Source organism: Salvelinus fontinalis, chromosome 16, assembly GCF_029448725.1.
Source record: "Salvelinus fontinalis isolate EN_2023a chromosome 16, ASM2944872v1, whole genome shotgun sequence".
Lineage (NCBI taxonomy): Eukaryota > Metazoa > Chordata > Actinopteri > Salmoniformes > Salmonidae > Salvelinus > Salvelinus fontinalis.
The window spans coordinates 29101372-29125167 of NC_074680.1; the positions used below are offsets into that span (position 1 = coordinate 29101372).

A 23796-nucleotide genomic window follows, 5' to 3' on the forward strand; every position below is an offset into this window, starting at 1 on the left:
AGTCCAGGCTCTGGCTGGGCCACTCAAGGATATTGAGACTTGCCCTGAAGCCACCCCTGCATTGTTTTGTTTTCATGAAGGATTTCTCTGTACTTTCTTTAAGGGGGTGCATCAGCCTTTTCTCTGTAATTTGCTCCATTCATCATTCTCTCGATCCTGACTAGTCTCCCAGTCCCTGCCGCTGAAAAACATCCCCACAGCATGATGCTACCACCACCATGCTTCACCGTAGGGATGTTGCCAGGTTTCCTCCAGCCGTGACACTTGACATTCAATCTTGTTTCTCATGGTCCGAGTCTTTAGGTGCCTTTTGGCAAACGCCAAGCAGGCTGTCATGTGCCTTATACTGGAGTCGTTCCGTCTGGCAACTCTACCATAAAGGCCTGATTGGTGGAGTGCTGCAGAGATGATTGTTCTTCTGGAAGGTTATCCCATTGTCGGAGGAACTCTGGAGGGCTGTCAAAATGACCATCCGCTTCATGGTCACCTCCCTGACCAAGGCCCTTCTCCCCAGCTATAGGAAGAGCCTTGGTGGTTCCAATAACAGGCCACTGTGTTATTGGGAACCTTCAATGTTGCAGACATTTTTTGGTGACCCTTCCCCAGATGTGTGCCTTAACAGTCTCGGGGCTCTACGGACAATTCCTTCGCCCTCACGGCTTGGTTTTTGTTCTGACATGCACTGTCAACTGTGGGACCTTACATAGACATGTGTGCGCCTTTCCAAATCACGTAGAATCAATTGCATTTACCACAGGTGGACTATTCAAGCTGTGGATAAACAAATTTAAACAGGATGCACCTGAGCTCAATTGAGTCTCATAGCAAAGGGTCTGAATACATGTGATTACGTTTATTTTTAATACATTTGCTTTTTTTTTTTTAAGAAACTGAGCTTTGTCATGGGGCATTGCGTAGATTGCGGAATAAGGCTGCAACGTAACAAAACGAGGAAAAAGTCAAGGGGTCTGAATACTTTCCGAATGTACTGTATTTCATATATTAAAAGGTAGACTCAGCGACATGACCTTTCCACAAGCAGCACCGCAGATATGTAGATGAGCGAGATGCAAGAACGCTCTGTCACAGTGTCTGCACATTTTTTTATTGAATGTTTATTTAAAACTTGGCAAGTCAATTAACAAATTCTTATTTTACAATGACGGCCTACCCCGGCCAAACCCAGACGATGCTGGGCCAATTGTGCACTGCCCATGTGCAGGGGTTCAGTTCATGCTGTTCACAGCGTGGTAGCCACAGGATCAAAACAGTGGAGACATTGAGCCTCATGCTTCAATGCGCTTTGTTGCAGAAATTGACCCACTGCGGCTTACTTTCTGCTGAGTCTACCTTTGCCAACCAGGTTAATTATATTTAGTTTATATGCAAGTACTTACAATTGGTTATGTTTGACAATCTTATCGATGTACCTCATTAAAAGTAGAAAGTCATTTGAAGTTTGATTAAAGGACAAGCAAATTTACACTTCATTCATGGCCTCAATTGAAGGTTCTGTTCCTGTAAAGCATGTGTCACTCATTCCATGGTGAACCTAGGATTTTTGCTCCTCCCTGGTACTTAATTGATGAAAAGGTCACTAATTAGTAAGGAAATCCCCTCACCTTTCTGGCTTAACTGGAAAAGAGAAAAACACGCAGACACTAGGTCCTCCATGAAATTAATGGCACCCCTACTAGAAATGCTTGGTTGATGTCTCAATGATAAAATCACATGTATAGTATGAAGGACCATGTTGGTGAGAAGTTTGAATGACCACTGTGCAAGAGCTTTCCCAAAGTCTGAAAATGATCGAGGAGGTTGGTAAAAGCCTCTGGTCTGCCAAATTGCTTAGAATCCCACTGGGAATGAGGTCAGTGACTAGAGCCGGGACCAATGTCCCGAAACTTGTTATGATACCAACAAATCGGATTTCAATTCTTTAGGAACAAACAGCCCTAATGTTGGAAACAATCGTCATCCAGCTATTTATTTTCCAAGATGTAGCACACAATATTTTACATACAGCAGGTTAAGGATCAAAGACTTCATTTTTGCCATTGAAAAAAAATAACCCAATACTTGTATTGTCCCAGTCTTAAGTTATCAGTCTCTCGAAAAGGACCATCAGGAGGCTCCTATAAAAGTTAGTACAGCTTTCCTCCCGACTTGGCTAGAAAACCTAGTCATCTCTACAGGGTGAGACAGGGCAGCCAGGGCCAGTGGTACTGGAATGAATGACTGGATAGATAGGCACAGACAGAACAAGCACTCTCATAGTCCTCCAACTGACAAGCATTTCTCCCCTCTACCACATTCAACTTTAATCTAGGAAGGATTTTCTTTCGTTTAGGATGTGCATTGTCCTGCTCGGGGAGTGATGACACTATGCTGCCCATGGAAGAAGGAACGCATTGTATAAGGGCAGTCCATTTGTTTTCTTGTACGCATTGTAGAACGGGATGAGCTTTGGCTCTAGAGAGGAGGGATAAGGAAGCTACTGAATGGTTGACATTCACAGCACAGCTCACCAGTAGAAACTTCTCGGAAGTACACTTTTAGCTAGTGTTCTGAAATAATTACAAATTTCACAGCTATGTTCAATTGGAACTTGCAATAAAATGCATGAAACTTAAGAGAAGTCCAAATGACCTTTGCCAAGACTGCACTACAAAATACTCAATGGTAAACAGCGCCTCCTTGTGGTCAAAAGGTTTGGTGTACAACGAATTTCAAATAAACTTGCAAGGCGCTACAACTGATCTTGATTAGTGAAAATTTTATTACAGTAATAAAGACCGACATTGATAAAACGAACCAACATGAATCAGTAGAATTGAAATCTAGTGAATTACTATTACGGCACTTAAACTCCAATCAAGAGCAGCAAAACATATTTACAAAGCACTATTCACACACGTGTTCATCAGGACCACCACATACTCAGATTTGCAAAAAATCTTGACTACCTGACAACAAAGATAGACATATGGCTGAACTCAGCCCTTCTGGACTTTAGCTATTAGTTCATCGCAAAGGTTGGTGAGTTCTTCAGTCTCTTTTACCTGAGGGGACAGAAAATCAGCAAGGAGGAAAACAAAATCAACCATGATAAGTGCAAAACGCTTTTCTGAACAAATGATACTGATAAAGGCAGCCTCATGACTACTTCAGATTGAGGGTGACTTACTTTCTGGTCAAGGCTCTTCTCCAGTGACTGGGCCTTTAGCTGCTCCCTGCGCAGCTGGGCCTGAAGTGCAGCGACCTCAGACTTTAGTTTGGAGCGCACCTCTGCAATCTCTCCATTCGCCCTGAGAATAAGAGTAAGTCAGCGCAGTGTACCTACACAAAGCCCAGCAAATAAACAATTCTGTAACTATTTTGCACAAAGTATAGTTTGATGAGTCTTACAGGCTAATTTTATGCTCTGCATGAGCTTTCAGGGTCTGGTAGCGCTGCTCCTCCTCCTTGATCCTAGCCAGGTAATCTTGAGCACATTTCTTCAGCATCTCTTCATTCTTAATAGGGGCACACACACATTTAAAACCCTAGGTCATGATGTTGGCAAAGCAAAGTATTGGACCTACACATACCCTTTTAATTTCTTCCTTCACAGCAATGTTACTTTCCTACACCAAAGCTGAGCCCTGTGTTTTGCGCAATCATGTGGAAAGGAAAGATTACCCTGTAATGAAAGAGCTATAAAGGGATTCTGGCATTTAAGCCATTTTTCTACTTAGTCAGATTAAGTTTTGGATACCACTGTTAGGTCTGCGTGCAATAGAAGCAAGTTGGAGATAGTTTTGCGATTAAATGTTACTAGCGTCAGCACAATGACTGGAGGTCTACAGGAACAGTAAACAACCTCCAACTTACTTAATAGTGCACACAAAGCAGTATCCACAAGTTCATCGACTCTCAGCAAGGCAGAAAAGCAGCTTAATTTCCAGAATCTTGCAGTATCCCATTTAAATCCAAGCATTTTACATGATTGTGCAAAACACTGGGCCCAATGCATAGGGCATGACATCCTTTTTCATGCTGACCTTAATGTAACCCTCGATGACCTCTTTGTATTTGTCTAGTCTCTTGAAGAGATCTGAGAAGGACCGCTCCATGGCATTTAGGTCCTGTGATAACTGTTCCTTCTCCTGCAGGACTTTAGTGATGTCAGCCTGGGCCTTCTCTGTCTCCCTCTGTTTATCAGCTGCCAGAGACACAATGACGTCACACCAAGCCATGCATTTTACATGAAAATGACACTTCAAAACATTCCTCTGATAACTTTCCAAAATTGCATGACAACGTACCCAATATCTGAGCAATTGTGGCTTCAAATGCTGACATGATTTTCCTGCAAAAACAAAAAGCAGTGACATTTACAATTGTTATAGATCTGAAATCAGAAATCAGTGAGCTTAAATGCTTACCCCATTTCATGATTATCCTGAGATAGCGTGTCATGCTTCGATTTCCATTCATCCGCATTCTCCTTTGCCTATAAAAAATAAACCCTTATAAATTAATGCTGATTGGATTGAAAAGGGATGAGTGAAACATTTGAGGAAAACAAACACCTACTTGTTTCTGGATCTTGGCAATGGCAGCATTCATGTCTTGCTGACTGTATTTCAGCACCTCTATGATGTTATCGTCAGGGTTGGCTGGTTGGGGGAAAGTAGGGACCAGATTCTCAAGCACAGGGGAATTCGCCACAAGAGTCCGAGGACCAACAACTTGAACCTAAAGGGAGTGAAGACCTCCATTTAACAGTTTTACCACATTACTACATTATAGTAGGATCTTTGAGGACAGGTAACTTACAGGTGGTAGGTCATGAAGCAGTTTAGGGTTGACAGATTTCAGTCCATTCACCTCGTCTCCAGTCTTCTGGGTCTCCACACTGAAAGAAACATCCCTCAGACTTGGAGCAAACACCTTGATATTCACCATTGCATTTCAAACTCATTTTAGTTACAAACTACAGATTAAGTATGCTCTCAATTCTAGGCCAAATAAACACTTATTTACAACTAGAGCATTTTAAGATGAACACAAGGCATTTCTTTTCAGTCAGATGGTAAAAAAAAGCCTGTGATCAGGACCAGGAGAGTAACATACCGTGAAGCAAAGGGAGCAGGTCGTGGGAGGTTGTTGAGTCCTGCAGAGACTCCAAACTTCTTGGGGCTCTCCCGCATTAGTGGGTCAAATTTGAGGTACAGTGATTGTTTTCTCAGTGCCGACTCCTTAAACTGAATATAAAACGCAAAGTAAATGAGGAAGCCCAAAGCGCAAAACAATCCATGTAATAAGTCAATTTATAAAAGTACAAAGCATATACTTACAGTGCTGGACCCAAACTGCTCCAGGTAGTCCATCTGTCTGTCAAAGTCACTCGCCATGACTGGAGTGAAGGGTGGACTATAGTTAGTCAAAAAGCTAAGGTGAAGTCAACATTACCGCAAATAAAATGCGTTTGTCAATTTATTTGACTTACATGTGTTTCCAGGAACAAAGTCCTCATTAAATTCTGACATGCCATTCTGTGGGGTCTGCTCAAATTGGCAGAGTTCCAAGGGCTCTGGAGTGCTTAGCGAAGGTTGGTCAGGTTTAGTTGGAGGTTCCTGCTCTTTTCCAGAGGAAGGATCCTGAACTTCACAAGAGTCCATCTGAAGCTTCGGATTCTGTGGAATGTTGTCCTACAATTGGAGAGAGGATGTCACCCAAGTAGTCACACTACAATTAATTAATATACATTTTTTGAACAAGTTTTAAGGCTTACAATTCCTTCTTTTACAGCAGAACGATCAGGTTCATATCCAGCAATAGAAACACTGAAAATAGAACCAACATAAGAGAATGGTGTGGTGTAGCTACATTAATAAGGTGATATCTACATGCTCACAACCAAACTGATAATGCTTTACATATGAATCAAGACTTCAAAAAAATTGGGATAATAAAGTTGCAGCAAAATTAAAATGAACTTACCATAGTGATGGGGCAGTTTCTTGCTGAACAGGCTCTGCCACTTTCTCAGGGGAGACAGCCACCCTGACTGAGGTTGGTGCCTTGGCATCTGGACTGGATTTCACCTTACAGACTGTAGATTCAGTCATTTTTACATTTGTACTAAATGGATTGACATTTGGGTCAAATTTATCCAAGTCAAAGTTGTACTTGCCCTTGGGAAGAGGAATTTCATAATCAGTATTGACCAATGGCTTCAATGGCGATTCCTTGGATTGAGCAGGTTCTTTTTTTTCTGTAGGTACAGCTTTTTTCCATGTCGGCTTCAAAACAGGCCTATTGCCAAACTTTTTAGGAGGAGGCTTACACTTGACCTCGCCATCATCAAAATTGAACTCAAGTTTCACTGCACCATCCTTGGAAGGGGCTGAACTGGGCTGAGTTATGGATTCTTCAGCTGGCTTGCTGGTCTCTTTGGGAGCAGTTGACAATGGTGCCATAGGTTTCATCTCTGGCTGGACAGGTGCCTCTAGGACAGGCTGAACCACCTCATGCATGGCTGCTGGTTCCATTTCCTTTACTGCAGGCTCTTCAACTTCCACCTTTTGAGGGACATCGCATGGCCGCTTCCTTCCAAGCACAGGGGAATTCTGCAATTTGGAGCCTCCCGTTTGGAAAGGGTTGACTGAATCAAGGTTGTCAAAATCAAATTCGTATGTACCTTTTGGCGGCAGAGGAGTCTCCTCAGCTGTAGAGGTGTTGGCCACAGCGTCTTCAGCTGGCTTGGTAGTCTTCGGTGCAATAGGTTTCATCTCTGGCTGGACAGGTGCCTCTAGGACAGGCTGAACCACCTCAAGCATGGCTACTGGTTCCATTTCCTTTGCTGCAGGCTCTTCAACTTCCACCCTTTGAGGGTCATCGCATGTCCGCTTCCTTCCAAGCACAGGGGAATTCTGCAATTTGGAGCCTCCCGTTTGGAAAGGGTTGACTGAATCAAGGTTGTCAAAATCAAATTCGTATGTACCTTTTGGTGGCAGAAGAGTCTCCTCAGCTGTAGAGATGATAGCCACAGCTTGATCTGGGTCAAGGTTAACTGATGGTACAGTTTCTTCCTCACCAGCGTTGGATAACTCATCGGCTGGGTCCTTCATCATGGTAATCACACTGCTATCTGTTGAGCACATATTGGCTGAGAAGTCAGCAAGATTATTTTCCACTGATGGCATGAACGGGAGTGTAACATCCAGTGCCTTTTCATTCCTGTCAGAAACTGCTTCAATGACATTACGTTCACGCTGTTCTTCAGCCTTGGGAGTTTCAACTAGCTCACTGGGCCTTGCTGGAGAGAGGACCATTTTAGTAGACCCTTGGAAGAGATTGATGGCATCAAGGTTGTCAAAATACAGCTGACAACCTCCTTTACTCTGAATTGGCATATCATCATCAGGATAGGACAACACATTTGTGAATTCTGTAGTAAAATAAGTTGAAAATCAAGTAAACATTATGGTTGAAGTAGTTCATGTGACAAGGCAGCATAGGGTAATGAATCTTGAACCTTTAGCCAATCAGATGCGTTACCTGATTTTGCTACATCAACAAGCCCATTGATTTCTATAGGTACCACCCTGTAAAAATACAAGAGGACAGATAATGTGGGTTTCTCTCAACTTGATACCAGAATATGAATCAGCATTCTGCCGATGTGACACATCTACAGATATTTATTTTTTTAAAGCAAATACTTACTCTTCGGGTGATGTAAACTGCAAAGTCTCCAGGGCTTTACTACAGTCATCCAAGCTTTCCATATTAAGGGACTTTGTTGGTGATACTATTCTCTTAGTGAGAGGGTCTCTTCTTGGAGTCTGAAAACAAACCTGAAAGCAACACCCAAAAGCGTATCTGAAAACAAATGCTCTATTCAAAACAGTCAAATAAAGAAATTTGCACACTATGTGCACAACAGGTAAACCTAACCTGGTTAGTGTGTGCAAGTTTCTTTCTATACAGTTTACTCGCCGTGAGTCAACACCTTTCCAAAACATTGTGTCATCTCATGCTTTTTACTAGACTAATCAGTCAAGCATAGATCCTCATAGTCACAAGATTATACAGAGGGAATTACTCTGGAACATTTGAAACGACTTCAAGTCTAGGCTTCATGATAACATATTCTGTACCTTCCCTCCCTTTGCTATAGTTTTGTTTGACAGGTTCTCTGCCTGAGACTGGCGAAGAATGGAAGGCCTCCCAGTTGGCTGATCAAAAGAAAAGATGTCACAAATTGTCTCTGAATTGCTCTGCTTTCTTCCAGGGCAGACCCCACGATTCTCATCGTTTACAGCAGTTGAACTCATCCTATAAAGAAAGGCACACAGAAGTGAGGTTACTGAGGCAAAAGTTGTCAACATCTAATAGACATCTGGGAACAGTGATAAGAGTGAGTGAAGCACATTATTTAGATTGAATGGTCTTGTCTGAAGCCCATATCTGAACTGTAGACACCACACCCTCAATGTTGTGTAAAAAAACAACACCTTTATTTAAAATTTATAAAAATTGTCCACCCCTCCCCAATCTACACACAAGACCATCACGACAAAGCAAAAACAAGTTTAGAAATGTTAGCTAATTACAAATAGATTTACATAAGTACTCAGACCCTTTGCTATGAGACTCAAAATTGAGCTCATGTGCATCTTGTTTCCATTGATGTTTCAACTTGATTGGCGCCACCTATGGTAAATTCAATTGATTGGACAGGCACACACCTGTCTATATAAGGTCCCACAGTTGACAGTGCATGCCAGAGCAAAAACCAAGCCATGATGTCAGGAATTGTGCGTAGATCTCAGACAGGCACAGATTTGGGGAAAGGGTACCAAAAAAAAAAAAGTCTGCAGCATAGAAGGTCCCCAATAAGAGTGGCCTCCATTATTCTTAAAATGGAAGTTCGGAACCACCAAGACTCTTCCTAGAGCTGGCTGCCTGTCCAAACAATGGAGAAGGGCCTTGGTCAGGAAGGTGACTAAGAACTCAATGGTCACTGACAGTGCTCCAGAGTTCCTCTGTGGAGATGGGAGAACTTTCCATAAGGACAACCATCGCTTCAGCACTCCACCAATCAGGCCTTTATGGTACAATGGCCAGACGGAAGCCAAATAGTAAAAGGCACATGACAGCCTGCGTGGAGTTAACCAAAAGGTACCTTAAGGACTGACCACAACAAAGAAGATTCTGTGGTCCTATGGTCTGGAGGAAACTTGGCACCATTCAGACGGTGAAGCATGGTGGTGGCAGCATCATGCTGTGGGGATGTTTTTCAGCGTCAGGGACTGGGAGACTGGTCAGGATTAAGGCAAAGATGAACGCTCTGGTGCAGGTTCTCAGACAGGGGCGAAGGTTCACCTTCCAACAGGACAATGACACTAAGCACACAGCCAAGACGAAGGAGTGGTGTCGGAACAAGTCTGTGAATGTCCTTGAGTGGCCTAGCCAGAGCCAGGACTTGAACACGATCGAACAGCTCTGGAGACCTGAAAATAGCTGTGCAGCAACGCTCCCCATCCAACCTGACAGCACTTGACAGGATCTGTGGAGAATGGGATAAACTACCCAAATACAGGTGTGCCAAGCTTGTAGCATCATACCCACGAAGACGCAAGGCTGTAATCACTGCCAAAGGCGCTTCAACAAAGTACTGAGTGGAGGGTCTGAATACTTATGTAAATGTGACAATTCTTTATTTTTAACATATTAGCAAACATTTCTAAACCGGTTTCCTTTGTCATGGGGTATTGTGTTTAGATTGAGGGGGGAAAACAATTACCAATTTTAGAATAAGGCTGTAACATAAGGGGTCTGAATACTTTCTAAATGCACCGTATACAGCGTTGGATCCTTGTTGACAATGAATGCGTGTAAACCGCAACACAGAAGTCATGTGCAATTAACTTTGAGAGAAAAGGTTTGAGTCATGTGGCTACCAGTGGGGAGAAATACACATTCATCAGGCCACAAAGAGGTGCGTCTCTGAAACAAATGTTTACTAACATTTTAATTAATTTCCGAGGTACTGGCTGAATTCATATGACCAGATAGTATACTACAGTCATGTCTGCAATTCACTATAGTATTTACCGTAGTATTCTTTGTAGTGTTTTTTCATTTGGAATTCTTCAGTTTGGCTAAAATGTAATTTCCCTTGGTGCATAGTCAACTAAAATAACGCGACTGCAGCATTTTTCTACAGTATTGGTGGGTCCCCCGCGGGACGGTTGAGCTAACAGACTAATACGATTAGCATGAGGTTGTAAGTAACAAGAACATTTCCCAAGGACATACATATCTGATATTGGCAGAAAGCTTAAATTCTTGTTCATCTAACTGCACTGTCCAATTTACAGTAGATATTACAGTGAAGAATCTCATGCTATTGTTTGAGGAGAGTGCACTGTTATGAACTTGAACATGTATTAATAAACCAACTAGGCACATTTGGGCAGATCTTTCACCAGATCTAATGTGTTATATTCTCCTACATTCATTTAAGATTTCCACAAACTACAAAGACTCCTTTCAAATGGTATAAAGAATATGCATATCCTTCCTTCAGGTCCTGAGCTACAGGAAGTTAGAATTGGGGTATGTCCTTTTAGGTGAAAATTGAAAAAAGGGGCAGATCCTTTAGAAGCTTTAGCAAGGTTTGGAACAATTCCATGAGCTAGTTTTGCTATTGTCTTGTGTAAGTGCAGTAATGTCTGATTGTGAAAAAATGTCAGTGCAATGACAATTTGTTAAGACATCACCTAAGTAACGTTAACGAACTCAAATAGAGCTTGCTCACGTTACATAACTAACATTAACAAATACAACAGGTATAGACCTTAGTGAAATGCTTACCTACTAGTCCCTAACCAACAATGCAGTTGAAAAAAAATTAACAAATAATTTAAGAGTAGCATTAAAATAACAGTGAGACTATATACACAGGGGGATACCAGTACAGAGTAAATGTGCGAGGGCAATGGTAAGTTGAGGTATTATGTACATGTGGGTAGAGTTATTTAAGTGACTATGCATAGATGTTAACAGAGTAGCAGCGGTGTAAAAGGGGGGCAATGCAAATAGTCTGGGTAGCCATTTGATTAGGTGTTCAGGTGTCTAATGGCTTTGGGGTAGAAGTTGTTTAGAAGCCTCTTGGACCTAGACTTAGCGCTCTGGTACGCTGGAGTCTGACACTTTAGGGCCTTCCTCTGACACAACCTGGTATAGAGGTCTTGGATGGCAGGGAGATTGGCCCCAGTGATGTACTGGGCAGTTCGCACTACCCTAGTTGGCTACCGTTAGTGGGCTCCCGAGTGGCCCAGCAGTCTAAGGCACTGCATCTCAGTGCAAGAGGACTCACTACATTCCCTGGTTCGAATCCAGGCTGTATCACATCCGGCCGTGATTGGGAGTCCCATAGGGCGGCGCACATTTGGCCCAGCGTCGTCCGGGTTTGGCCGTCATTGTAAATAAGAATGTTCTTAACTGACTTGCCTAATTAAATAAAAATATTAAATGTTAACGTTAAACGTTATCGGACGTTGTCAGCTGCTGCCAATGAGGGTTAGACGTTCGCGTTGACACTACTATAACCAGCTAGACAACTAACGTTAGCTAATGTCGTTTTGCTAGTTAGGAAATTTAGCGTAGCAACAATTACCCGTTTTGAATTATATTTTGACCTCAGTAAGTAGGATTCAGGCAGGAAGGGAACTAAAGTCAGTTAGCGAGTTAGCTAACGTTACTGTACGCAACGTTAACATTAGTTAAGTTACTAGCGTCAGGCTACAATTTAAGAAATGATGCGAGATAGATTAACTTAAAAGGAGCGTGGATGTCAAAGCAAGATAATTTCCCCAATAATGCCAGATAGCTACATACCTCAATTAAGAAGGCAGATAAACTGAAAATAACTTCTGTAGCCGGTATCGACCTCCACACACAGTTCACTTTTTCGAAATACCCTCGATGAGCAAGTGACCAGTAGATTTCGAATTTGAACGCCTCGATTTGGACCAATTAAATAAACAGAAAAAAATGAAATAGGGCGGAGCTGCTTACGAAATAGCCAATAGCGTTGCATGAATTTGAACCAAACCAGCATCAAAGTGAAGTGCTGGTCTCGACCGAAAAAGAGTCCACATTGTATTATAGGAGAGTGTACATTTTATTAAAATAGTATTTATGATAACTGTCTGTTCAGTAATGGAAAATTATACCTGCAGCTTCTGCTTTGGGAGAGGGAGATAATTATATACCAGATTAGTTGAAAATCTATGGTAACCTTTTCTATAGGCAAACCTGTAACGCCCAGTAATGGGTATACCACAAATCTTTGGTTGTACAGTATCACCACAGATAGAACAATGATAACATCTTTGTTATTATATTATCTGGTGTATAATTTGTAGCTCGGTTTCTCGATGCTCTCAAAAATAAGAGGTTGATGTAAATCAGACTTCGTCCAGCTGACGGCGATAAACAATTCACTGATTCCATAAAATTCTTAAAAAAGGCACGAGCAGTCGATGGTCGAGTACATACCCGCCAAATTCGAATATGGATTTTAGTAGATGTAGCTAACACACTATCGCGGAGTTTTGCCATCAGTTATTGTGAATGGTTTGCTAGTAGCAAAGCTACTTGTCTGAAAAGATTCAACATGAATACGAAGGGAAAGGGTACGTCACCTAAACATTCATATTTGCAAGTGATTTAAAAAAAAAAATTGTTTGTTGGCTACCTAGCTACTTCCGTTAATATTATTCGCGAGCTAACGTTACCTAGCATGCATTTGCTGTATGAAACTTAGACATCTGATTAAACTTGGGTTTCTGTTTAAAACAGTGTCTCTAGTTCCTTGATCAACCTTGACTAACTAGCTAACTGTATGTCTCCTCTGTTACCAGAATCTGTCGATTGCTCAATGCAGCATCAACAAATAACCCACAGGTAATGTGGCTTAATAATGCTTATTTCTCGCAAGAGCTGGCTATTGTCTTCAATTTAATAATACATACTCACTCTACACATACTGACACACGAGTTGCCCTGCCTCATTTGGCAACTTATATTGCCAGTACCTCTTGTTTGTCACGACAATTCCATAAGAAGTTGTCAAGAGAGCAGAAACTGGCACCGTCTGTTGGTAAAGTGTATTAACCCTTGAATGTTCGTTTTCTGTAATGTAGTGGTGATAGTGACTCGATCAAAGTGTTTGTGCGGGTGAGACCTCTGACCCAGGGGACTGGCCTGACCACTGATGGAGACCAAGGCCTCTGTCTCACAGTCACCTCTCCCAACACCATTCGCCTGCACTCCAAGCCGGAGCCACGGACATTCACCTATGACCATGTTGCTGACATGGACATCACTCAGGTCAGTGTTGGTGTTTAGATTATAGTTTAACTGTTGCTGTAATCTGGAGTAATTCACACATTGGTAGATAGAGGCTCAAATCAAACCAACTGAATTTTTCGTCCGTCTCCTCTCTGTGTAACAGGATTCTGTATTCTCCAGTGTGGCCAAGAACATTGTTGAGTCATGTATTAATGGATACAATGGCACCATTTTTGCCTAGTGAGTGATTTTTCTTATTGTTTTACAGTTCACTCATGTTTTATTAAGTGCTGTAATATCTCACAAATGTTTTCCTATTACAGCGGACAAACTGGCTCTGGAAAAACATTCACAATGCTTGGTGAGTGCTGCATTGAATTATTTTGTTTTGTTGCACAGACACCTTATTTTCTTTGCAGTGCCTCGGTACTAAATGTTGCCTGTTTTCTTTCCCTAGGTCCGTCTGATTTCGACAACTTTACTGATGACCAACGGGGGGTTATCCCTCGAAGTTTTGAGTACCTGTTTTTCCTTATCAACAGGGAGGTAGAAAGGGTGAGCAGAAAGTAACTGACATTGAAGTGATTTTGTTGTTTATCTGTTTTTTTTTCTCTGATTGACGATTTAATATGCATTGTTTTTCCTGACAGTCTGAGAATGCCAAAAGCTTCTTGTGCAAATGCTCCTTCATTGAGATCTACAACGAGCAGATCTATGACCTGCTGGACAGCGCCTCAGCCAGCCTGTTCCTCAGAGAGAACATCAAGAAGGGGGTGTTTGTGGAAGGGGCTGTAGAGAAGTTTGTCACTTCAGCTGCTGAAGCTTACCAGGTAGTAAATAATTCAATGTGATTGATTCAATGACTTGCTTTATACAATGCTTTGGTCATAGCATTCATTTATTGTGCAAGATTGATTTGACTGCCATTGAACTGTTTGCGTTTAGTTAACTTATCCTGCTTCCCTCTCAGGTGCTGTCGATGGGCTGGCGTAATCGGCGCGTGGCCTCTACCTCCATGAACAGAGAGTCCTCACGGTCCCATGCAGTTTTCACCATGACTCTGGAGTCCAAGGAGACTGCTAAGGAGGTGGTGAACATTCGCACATCCCAGCTGAACTTGGTGGACCTGGCAGGGTCAGAGAGGCAGAGAGACACACACACAGAGGGTTCCAGACTCAAGGTGATGCTCCAGGACTACTGTCCGCTGACTGAACGAACATTCACAACACTGCACACAACAAAGCCTTTAGAGGGCTACATTCCAACTTGTATGTGTTATTGTGTGCTGTGTACACTCATTTGTTATATTGTTATCACTCCTGACATATACCCCCTATCTTCTCTTCCAGGAAGCCAGCAGCATCAACCGCTCCCTCATGTGCCTGGGTCAGGTGATCATGGCGCTGGTGGATGTGTCCAATGGGAAGAGCCGGCATATCTGCTACAGGGATTCCAAACTCACCTTCTTGCTTCGGGTAAAAGACACTTGTGTCTAATTCGATTAAAAAAATAAAAACAAAGCTCTTGCTTTCTTCATGTTCCTGATGTGTGCTAACAGAGAACCTTTTTCTGCAGGACTCTCTTGGAGGAAATGCTAAGACCTACATTATAGCCAATGTGCACCCAGGCTCTAAGTGCTTTGGGGAAACTCTATCCACCTTACAGTTTGCCCAGAGAGCCAAGTTGATCAAAAACAAGGTTAGTATGAAAAGTAAATTTTTTCACACTCAGTAATTAAATAGGCAAAACATTTTCTCCATATAAAGTGCTACTGATTGTAATATATATTGTATATCTTGTAGTTTAGTGAGCATCTCCTCGTGATTTCTGGTGCTTTATCAGGCCATGATCAATGAAGACACGCAGGGGAATGTGAGGCAGCTTCAGACTGAGGTGAAAAAGCTGAAGGAGCAGCTAGCTCAGGCTCTCTCTGCCCAGACACACAGTGGGGGAGATGTGGCCCCAGGAGGGCCCCAGATTCCCATTGGTAAGGTTACAATTTAGGTTCCCCTAAAAACATCTGACCTAGGCTTTGCCACACTGGCTCACTCTGGTTGATTCTTACATGTGTGTATACTGTCAATTTTCCCCTGTAACATTCATTGTGGAAAGTGTTATTGTCTTTACACATTCTTCCCCCAGACCTCACTGAAGGTGGTCTTGATGCCTCATACAAGACACAGTTTTTAGAAGCTGTGCGTCTGTGGAAAAAGTGTGAAAACGACAAGCAGGTATAGCTTTCTGTACTTTGAAACAGCTGACATAAGTCTATGTTATTTCTGAATTAGAGGTTGATCAATTAGGATTTTAATGCCAATACCGATTTATTGGAGGACCAAAAAAAGCCAATACCCACTGTGGACAGACGTTTTTTTAAATTTGTGTATACATTTAAACTCAGTTTTTCATAATTCCTGACATTTAATCCTAGTAAATCCCTGTCTTAGGTCAGTTAGGATCACCACTTTATTTTAAGAATGTGAAATGTCAGAATAATAGTAGAGAGAATGATTTATTTCAGCTTTTATTTCTTTCATCACATTCCCAGTGGGTCAGAAGTTTACATACACTCAAATAGTATTTAGTAGCATTGCCTTTAAATTGTTTAACTTGGGTCAAATGTTTCGGATAGCCTTCCACAAGCTTCCCACAATAAGTTGGGTGAATTTTGGCCCATTCCTCCTGATAGAGCTGGTGTAACTGAGTCAGGTTTGTAGATCTCCTTGCTCGCACATGCTTTTTCAGTTCTGCTCACAAATTTTCTATAGGATTGAGGTCAAATCAAAGTTGATTTGTCACGTGTGCCGAATACGAATTCACCTTACAGTGAAATGCTTACTTACAGGCTCTAACCAATAGTGCAAAAAAGGTATTCGGTGAACAATAGGTAAGTAAAGAAATAACACAACAGTAAAAAGAGGCTATAAACAGTAGCGAGGCTATAAAAGTAGCGAGGCTACATACAGACACCGGTTAGTCAGGCTGATTGAGGTAGTATGTACATGTAGATATGGTTAAAGTGACTATGCATATATGATGAACAGAGAGTAGCAGTAGCGTAAAAGGGGTTGGTGGGTGGCGGGACACAATGCAGATAGCCCGGTTAGCCAATGTGCGGGAGCACTGGTTGGTCGGCCCAATTGAGGTAATATGTACATGAATGTATAGTTCAAGTGACTATGCATATATGATAAACAGAGTAGCAGCAGTGTAAAAAGAGGGGTTGGAGGGGCACACAATGCAAATAGTCCGGGTAGCCATTTGATTACCTGTTCATGAGTCTTATGGCTTGGGGGTAAAAACTGTTGAGAAGCCTTTTTGTCCTAGACTTGGCACTCCCGTACCGCTTGCCATATGGTAGTAGAGAGAACAGTCTATGACTAGGGTGGCTGGGGTCTTTGACAATTTTTAGGGCCTTCCTCTGACACCGCCTGTTGTAGAGGTTCTGGATGGCAGGCAGCTTAGCCCCAGTGATGTACTGTAGTGCCTTGCGGTCAGAGGCAGAGCAATTGCCGTACCAGGCAGTAATGCAACCAGTCAGGATGCTCTCGATGTTGCAGCTGTAGAACCTTTTGAGGATCTCAGGACCCATGCCAAATCTTTTTAGTTTCCTGAGGGGGAATAGGCTTTGTTGTACCTTCTTCACGACTGTCTTGGTGTGTTTGGACCATTCTAGTTTGTTGTTGATGTGGACACCAAGTAACTTGAAGCTCTCAACCTGCTCCACTACAGCCCCGTCGATGAGAATGGGAGCGTGATCGGTCCTCCTTTTCCTGTAGTCCACAATCATCTCCTTAGTCTTGGTTACGTTGAGGGATAGGTTATTCTGGCACCACCCGGCCAGGTCTCTGACCTCCTCCCTATAGGCTGTCTCGTCGTTGTCGGTGATTAGGCCTACCACTGTTGTGTCGTATGCAAACTTAATGGTGTTGGAGTCGTGCCTGGCCATGCAGTCGTGGGTGAACAGGGATAACAGGAGGGGACTTAGAACGCACCCCTGGGGAGCTCCAGTGTTGAGGATCAGCATGGCAGATGTGTTGCTACCTACCCTCACCACCTGGGGGTGGCCCGTCAGGAAGTCCAGGATCCAGTTGCAGAGGGAGGTGTTTAGTCCCAGGATCCTTAGCTTAGTGATGAGCTTTGAGGGTACTATGGTGTTGAACGCTGATCTGTAGTCAATGAATAGCATTCTGACGAGTCTAGGGTTTCTGGGATAATGGTGTTGATGTGAGCCATTACCAACCTTTCAAAGCACTTCATGGCTACGGACGTGAGTGCTACGGGTTGGTAGTCATTTAGGCAGGTTACCTTTGTGTTCTTGGGCACAGGGACTATGGTGGTCTGCTTGAAATATGTTGGTATTACAGACTCAATCAGGGACATGTTGAAAATGTCGGTGAAGACACCTGCCAGTTGGTCAGCACATGCCCGGAGCACACGTCCTGGTAATCCGTCTGGCCCCGCAGCCTTGTGTATGTTGACCTGTTTAAAAGATCTTACTCACGTCGGTTACGGAGAGCATGAGCACACAGTCGTTCGGAACAGCTGATGCTCTCATGCATGCCTCGGTGTTCCTTGCCTCGAAGCGAGCATAGAAGTGATTTAGCTCGTCTGGTAGGCTTGTGTCACTGGGCAGCTCGCGGCTGTGCTTCCCTTTGTAGTCTGTAATAGTTTGCTAGCCCTGCCACATAAGACGAGCGTCGGAGCTTTATGATGGCCACTCCAATACCTTGACCTTGTTGTCCTTAAGCCATAACTTTGGAAGTATGCCTGGGGTCATTGTCCATTTGGAAGACCCATTTGCAACAAAGCTTTAACTTCCTGACTGATGTCTTGAGATGTTGTTTCAATATATCCACATACTTTTCCTGCCTCATGATGCCATCTATTTTGTGAAGTGCACCAGTCCCTCCTGCAGCAAAGCACCCCCACAACATGATGCTGCCACCCCTGTGCTTCACGGTTGGTTTGGTGTTCTTTGGCTTGCAATCCTCCCCCTTTTTCCTCCAAACATAGCGATGGTCATTATGGCCAAACAGTTCTATTTTTGTTTCATCAGATCAGAGGACATTTCTCCAAAAAGTACAATCTTTGTCCCCATGTGCAGTTGCAAACCGTAGTCTGGCTTTTTATGGCGGTTTTGGAGCAGTGGCTTCTTCCTTGCCGAGTGGCCTTTCAGGTTATGTCGATATAGGACCAGTTTTACTGTGGATATAAATACTTTTGGACCTGTTTCCTCGAGCATCTTCACAAGGGCCTTTTGCTTTTGTTCTGGGATTGATTTGCACTTTCGCACCAAAGTACGTTCATCTCTAGGAGACAGAAGGCGTCTCGTTCCTGAGCGGTATGACGGCTGTGTGGTCCCATGGTGTTTATACGCACTATTGTTTGTACAGATGAACGTGGTACCGTCAGGCGTTTGGAAATTGCTCCCAAGGATGAACCAGACTTGTGGAGGTCTACAATTTTTTCTTTGAGGTCTTGGCTGATTTCTTTAAATTTTTCAATGATGTCAAGCAAAGAGGCACTGAGTCTGAAGGTAGGCCTTGAAATACATCCATTTACATTTTAGTCATTTAGCAGACGCTCTTATCCAGAGCGACTTACAGTAGAGTGCATTCATTTTATTACATTTTTTTTTTTTTTTACATACTGAGACAAGGATATCCCTACCGGCCAAACCCTCCCTAACCCGGACGACGCTATGCCAATTGTGCGTCGCCCCACGGACCTCCCGGTTGCGGCCTGCTGCGACAGAGCCTGGGCGCGAACCCAGCCCAGCCTGGGCGCGAACCCAGAGACTCTGATGGCGCAGCTAGCACTGCGATGCAGTGCCCTAGACCAATGCGCCACCCGGGAGGTATCCACAGGTACACCTCCAATTGACTCAAATGATGTCAATTAGCCTATCGGAAGCTTTTAAAGCCATGACATAATTTTCTGGAATTTTCCAAGCTGTTTGAAGGCAGTCAACTTAGTGTATGTAAACTTTTGACCAACTGGAATTGTGATACAGTGAATTATAAGTGAAATAATCTGTCTGTAAACAATTGTTGGAAAAATTAGTTGTCATGCACACAGTAGATGTCTTAACGGACTTGCCAAAACTATAGTTTGTGAACAAGAAATTTGTGGAGTGGTTGAAAAACGCGTTTTTAATGACTCCAACCTAAATGTATGTAAACTTCTGACTTCAAGTGTGTGTGTATATATGACATTTACAACAATACTGAATGAACAATGAACACTTTTTATTTTAACTTAATATAATACATAAATAAAATCTATTTAGTCTGAAATAAATAATGAAATATGTTCAATTTGGTTTAAATAATGCAAAAACATAGTGTTGGAGAAGAAAGTAAAAGTGCAATATGTGCCATGTAAAAAAGCTAACGTTCAAGTTTCTTGCTCAGAACATGAGAACATATGAAGCTGGTGGTTCAATATTCCCAGTTAATAAGTTTTAGGTTGTAGTTATTATAGGAATTATGACGTGTCAACTATTTCTCTATACCATTTGCATGTCATATACCTTTGACTATTGCATGTTCTAATAGGCACTTTACTATTGCCAGCCTAATCTCGGGAGTTGATAGGCTTGAAGTCATAAACAGCGCTGTGCCTCAAGCATTGCTAAGAGCTGCTGGAAAACGCAGTAAAGTGCTGTTTGAATGAATGCTTACAAGTGTGCTGCTGCCTACCACCGCTCAGTCAGACTGTTTTATCAAAGATGAAATCATATACTTCATTATAATAATCACACAGAAATACGAGCCTCTGTTCATATGGTCAAACCAAGAAACTATAATTTCGAAAACAAAACGTTTATTCTTTTAGTGAAATACGGAACCGTTCTGTATTTTATCGAACGGGTGGCAACCCTAAGTCTAAATATTGCTGTTACATTGTACAACCTTCAATGTTATGTCATAATTATGTAAAATTCTGGCAAATTAGTTCACAGTTTGCAACGAGCCAGGCAGCCCAAACCATTGCATATACCCTGACTCTGCTTGCACTGAACGCAAGAGAAGTGGCAGAATTTCCCTAGTTAATATTGCCTGCTAACATTAATTTCTTTTAACTAAATATGCAGGTTAAAAAAATATATACTTCTGTGTATTGATTTTAAGAAAGGCATTGATGTTTATGGTTAGGGACATTTGTGCAAAGATTGTGCTTTTTTCGGCAATGCGCTTTTAAATCCTCACGCGTTTGGCGAAGTTGAAGTAGGCTGTGATTCGATGATAAATTAACAGGCAGGACAAGCTAGTTAACCTAGTAATATCATCAACCATGTGTAGTTAACTAGTGATTATGTGAAGATTGATTTGTTTTTTATAAGATCAGTTTAATGTTAGTTAAACTTACCTTGGCTCCTTGCAGCCACAATATCCTTTTGAAGCTGCACTCGGTAACAGGTTGTCAGCCTACCACGCAGTTTCCTCGTGGATTGCAATGTAATCGGCCATAATTCGTGTCCAAAAAGGCAGATTAGCGATTGTTATGAAAACTTGAAATCGGCCAAGCCGATTTAATAGGTCAACCTCTCGTCTGAATATTGTTTGTAAGAGAGGGATGGTAGTTAATACACATACTGTACATCCTCCCCTCCTTAGATGCTGCTCCAGAAACTGTCTCAGCTTGAGGAGGCCTGGTCCCAGAAGGAGAAGTTTATTCACTCCAACCGCATGATTCTCAAGTTTAGAGAGGAACACATCTCTCGCCTGGAGAAGAGCCTAAAGGGTGGCCAGGGATTACTTTCTGACCCACAGAGCCAAGCCCTCGTCGACCAGCTCAAGGAGGAGATCAAGATCCTTCGAGACCAGGTACAATATGTTACCCCGTTAAAGTACTGTTGACCCCAATCTGAATCTGTGACATTTTTTTCCAACTCACACTTTCACAAAACACTTCAGAAAATGAACAACCACATGTACAACTCCTTAATTTGATTGAATTTGGCATTTGTGGCTACTTCTCATTCCCTCTGTCCTACAGATTGCGCATCACCCAAAGATGACCCGGTATGCAGCAGAGAACTACAGCCTCCGGGAGGAGAACCGGCAGCTCCGCTCTCTTGAGTCTGTGAGTAGAGCTGAGGGGGCTGCAGGCCAAGCTGCTGCAGAGCTAGAGGAGGAATTCCAGAGGGCTCTGGAGACTGAGTGGTCTGATGGAGGTAAGCACAGGAGATGCACAAAAGATGAAGGGACTGCACATCATTGTGAAAGTACCGCATTGTAGCGCTGTCAATTTTGCATTATGCTTATCAAGTGTGCTTGTAGTAATATGTTTGTATTATGCTTACTATTGTTGTTGTGATTATACTAGTGATGTAATTAATCAAAGCATGCAAGGGTATTCAGTGAAGTGAATTTGACATTTCTCCACAGCTCAGCCGTCTTACTCCACTCCGGTAACTGCAGAAAACATCTCTGCCATATCCATGGCGAGGCTGAAGGCCCAGTTTCTCCAGAAACAGACAGAACTCACAGCCACCATCCAAGCCTTCGAAGAGTATAAGGAACTCACCAAGTAAGGAGACTCTCTAGAGACATGCATGCTGTCATGATATTCAGTATGAACCCTTGACTTCATGGACAAAAACAAATTGTTGCATTAAATTGTAATTAGCTCTTGGAACTTGAAGTTTATTGGCACCATGTTTTTTTGTTATAGGCCCATATTGTGCTTCAGAGGTTTAAGGATTGTTCCTTATGTTCCAGGAAACAGATGTCAGAGTTGGAATCAGAGAAGAGGTACCTGGATAAGTCCAACAAGCACCTGGAGAACATTCTGGAGGCCACAAAGGCTCACAAGAAACTGGAGGTTTCTCAGCTGAACAAGATCCACTTTGAAACTATCAAGGTGAGGGTATTTGCGTTATTTAGCAGCTCGCCGATGGCTCAATGCCCCTCGAGGGCTGTGCCTGAGCTACTATAGAGGGTCACGGGTTGGGGTACCTCTAGATCCAGGAGTTTGCTCAACCTTGGTTTAATTCTATGAAGATAGCCTATTAATGACTAATACTTTATTTCTCATGCTAATTTTATGTGACTGTTTTGTTCCCCAGATTCTCACCACCCCCACCAAGGCCTACAACCTGCGGACCCGCCTGGTGCCACTCTCCAGCCCCGACCATCTGAATGTGAACGGGAGAGGAGATGACGACGTGGATGACATCCAGAGTGAGCAGCCTCCACCAGCTATGACTGAGATGGCTTGTGAGGCGCTGACTGAGGAGCTGCAACAGGTCCAGGTATAGCACCCGGGCTTCATCAATTATAAAACAAATAACGTAACGTTATACTTGTCATTCTCTTGGTGGAATCTACAAATCTATTATTTCCCTTTTGCTTGGCAGGAGCAAGCCAGTCAGGTGCAGACTCTGCTGGACCAGGAGGAGCTGAAGAGCAGGAAGCTGCTGCAGCAGATTGTCAAGCTGGAGGAGCAGGTGACTGGGATGATAGAGGAGTTCAGCTGCAAGGATGAGGTAGGAAAATTCCGTTATGTTCTGGATATGTTAGTATTCTTATCTTTTATTATTTCTTATTGTTGCATTGTCAAGAAGGAACCTGCAAGTAAGAATTTCGTTGGATGGTGTATACCATGTGTATCCTGTACATTTGATTTAATTAAACTTGAAACTTGCATAACTATGTACAGATTAAGCTGAATACATTGCCTGAGGTGTTTCATTCCATGTGATATTCAAGCCCTGTCTTGAAGATAATAAAGTCATCCCTTGAGCTGTATTGATTTACAGCTAATGACTATGACGCTATGGTAATGAATTCTTTATTTGTATGTCCAGCTGCTCTCCACTGAGCGAAGTGGCTGGAACAGAGAACAGCTGAGCCTGCAGGAGACTATCAGCAACCTGGAGCTGAACCTAAAGGCAGAGAGAAGCACCAGGGAGGGTAAGAACCAATCACACACTTCACCTAGTTTATACTGAGTTACCCAGGGTTCTCTGGCGAAAGTAGTCGAAGACTGTATGCATCCACTATGGGCAGAACTGTAATACTCAAGTGTTACTAGTGTTGGTTAGTCTAAAGAAACCCCTTCACCTCCCAGGCACCCACTGTTAAAACCATAATGTACCAATAATTGAGTAAGAGGACAGGAGGGTTTGTCTTTTTCCTGGTTATTATATGGTTATCAAAACGATCCATTCTCTTTTGTAGTTCTGAAGAGCGAGGTGCATGACCTGCGCCTGGTGCTTCAGTCCTCTGATAGGGAGCTGGCTGCTGTGAAGAAGGAGCTGTGTGAGGGCCAGAGTGAGCAGCATAAGGAGACGGCACACCTCTCTAGCAGCCTGATCAGCACTCAGCTACAGCTCCAAGAAGTCCAGTACGTATGCATGGCTACAGCTGTCTTGTTGTTTTGTGTGTGTGTGTGTATGTCGGATGAGATTTACTCAGTTTGATGGAAATC

General features: G+C 42.8%; 2 protein-coding genes across 6 annotated transcripts in view; one reads left to right on the forward strand and one right to left on the reverse strand.

Moving 5' to 3' along the window:
• The window catches only part of kif15 (kinesin family member 15), an 89950-nt gene that overhangs the window by 61650 nt on the left and 4504 nt on the right, over positions 1 to 23796 (forward strand). For all 3 annotated transcript variants that reach the window (XM_055864977.1, XM_055864980.1, XM_055864978.1), the window contains 19 exons: positions 12927 to 12969; positions 13209 to 13395; positions 13520 to 13596; positions 13680 to 13717; positions 13814 to 13911; positions 14007 to 14186; positions 14327 to 14536; positions 14706 to 14831; positions 14932 to 15054; positions 15199 to 15343; positions 15499 to 15587; positions 20979 to 21188; positions 21361 to 21538; positions 21753 to 21894; positions 22086 to 22227; positions 22433 to 22618; positions 22724 to 22852; positions 23174 to 23279; positions 23547 to 23712. In XM_055864977.1, coding sequence (XP_055720952.1) covers positions 12927 to 12969; positions 13209 to 13395; positions 13520 to 13596; positions 13680 to 13717; positions 13814 to 13911; positions 14007 to 14186; positions 14327 to 14536; positions 14706 to 14831; positions 14932 to 15054; positions 15199 to 15343; positions 15499 to 15587; positions 20979 to 21188; positions 21361 to 21538; positions 21753 to 21894; positions 22086 to 22227; positions 22433 to 22618; positions 22724 to 22852; positions 23174 to 23279; positions 23547 to 23712 — 2575 coding nt within the window. The remainder of the gene's footprint in view (positions 1 to 12926; positions 12970 to 13208; positions 13396 to 13519; positions 13597 to 13679; positions 13718 to 13813; positions 13912 to 14006; positions 14187 to 14326; positions 14537 to 14705; positions 14832 to 14931; positions 15055 to 15198; positions 15344 to 15498; positions 15588 to 20978; positions 21189 to 21360; positions 21539 to 21752; positions 21895 to 22085; positions 22228 to 22432; positions 22619 to 22723; positions 22853 to 23173; positions 23280 to 23546; positions 23713 to 23796) is intronic.
• LOC129812957 (transforming acidic coiled-coil-containing protein 3-like) lies at positions 2760 to 12006 on the reverse strand. 3 transcript variants are annotated; one of them, XM_055864982.1, is made up of 18 exons: positions 11899 to 12006; positions 8151 to 8328; positions 7717 to 7847; positions 7549 to 7595; positions 6182 to 7438; positions 5989 to 6100; positions 5780 to 5831; positions 5495 to 5696; positions 5343 to 5401; positions 5119 to 5249; positions 4822 to 4900; positions 4579 to 4740; positions 4428 to 4495; positions 4308 to 4351; positions 4044 to 4204; positions 3409 to 3515; positions 3188 to 3308; positions 2760 to 3062 (listed from the first exon to the last, which is right to left on the reverse strand). In XM_055864982.1, the coding sequence occupies exons 2-18, from the start codon at positions 8325 to 8327 to the stop codon at positions 2997 to 2999; spliced, it is 2976 nt and encodes a 991-aa protein (XP_055720957.1). In that variant the 5' UTR covers position 8328; positions 11899 to 12006; the 3' UTR covers positions 2760 to 2996. The 3 variants fall into 3 exon arrangements, with proteins under 3 accessions (XP_055720957.1, XP_055720958.1, XP_055720956.1); XM_055864983.1 differs by having other exon boundaries at positions 5989 to 7333; XM_055864981.1 differs by having other exon boundaries at positions 5989 to 7438.

Excerpts from the sequence above, each read along its gene's own strand:
- LOC129812957 (XM_055864981.1), bottom strand. The coding sequence starts at position 8,327 with ATGAGTTCAACTGCTGTAAACGATGAGAATCGTGGGGTCTGCCCTGGA. Across the intron at positions 5,697-5,779 it reads CTGCTGTAAAAGAAGGAATT|GACAACATTCCACAGAATCC; the intron begins GTAAGCCTTAAA and ends CTCCAATTGTAG. Across the intron at positions 4,352-4,427 it reads CAGGATAATCATGAAATGGG|GAAAATCATGTCAGCATTTG; the intron begins GTAAGCATTTAA and ends TTGTTTTTGCAG.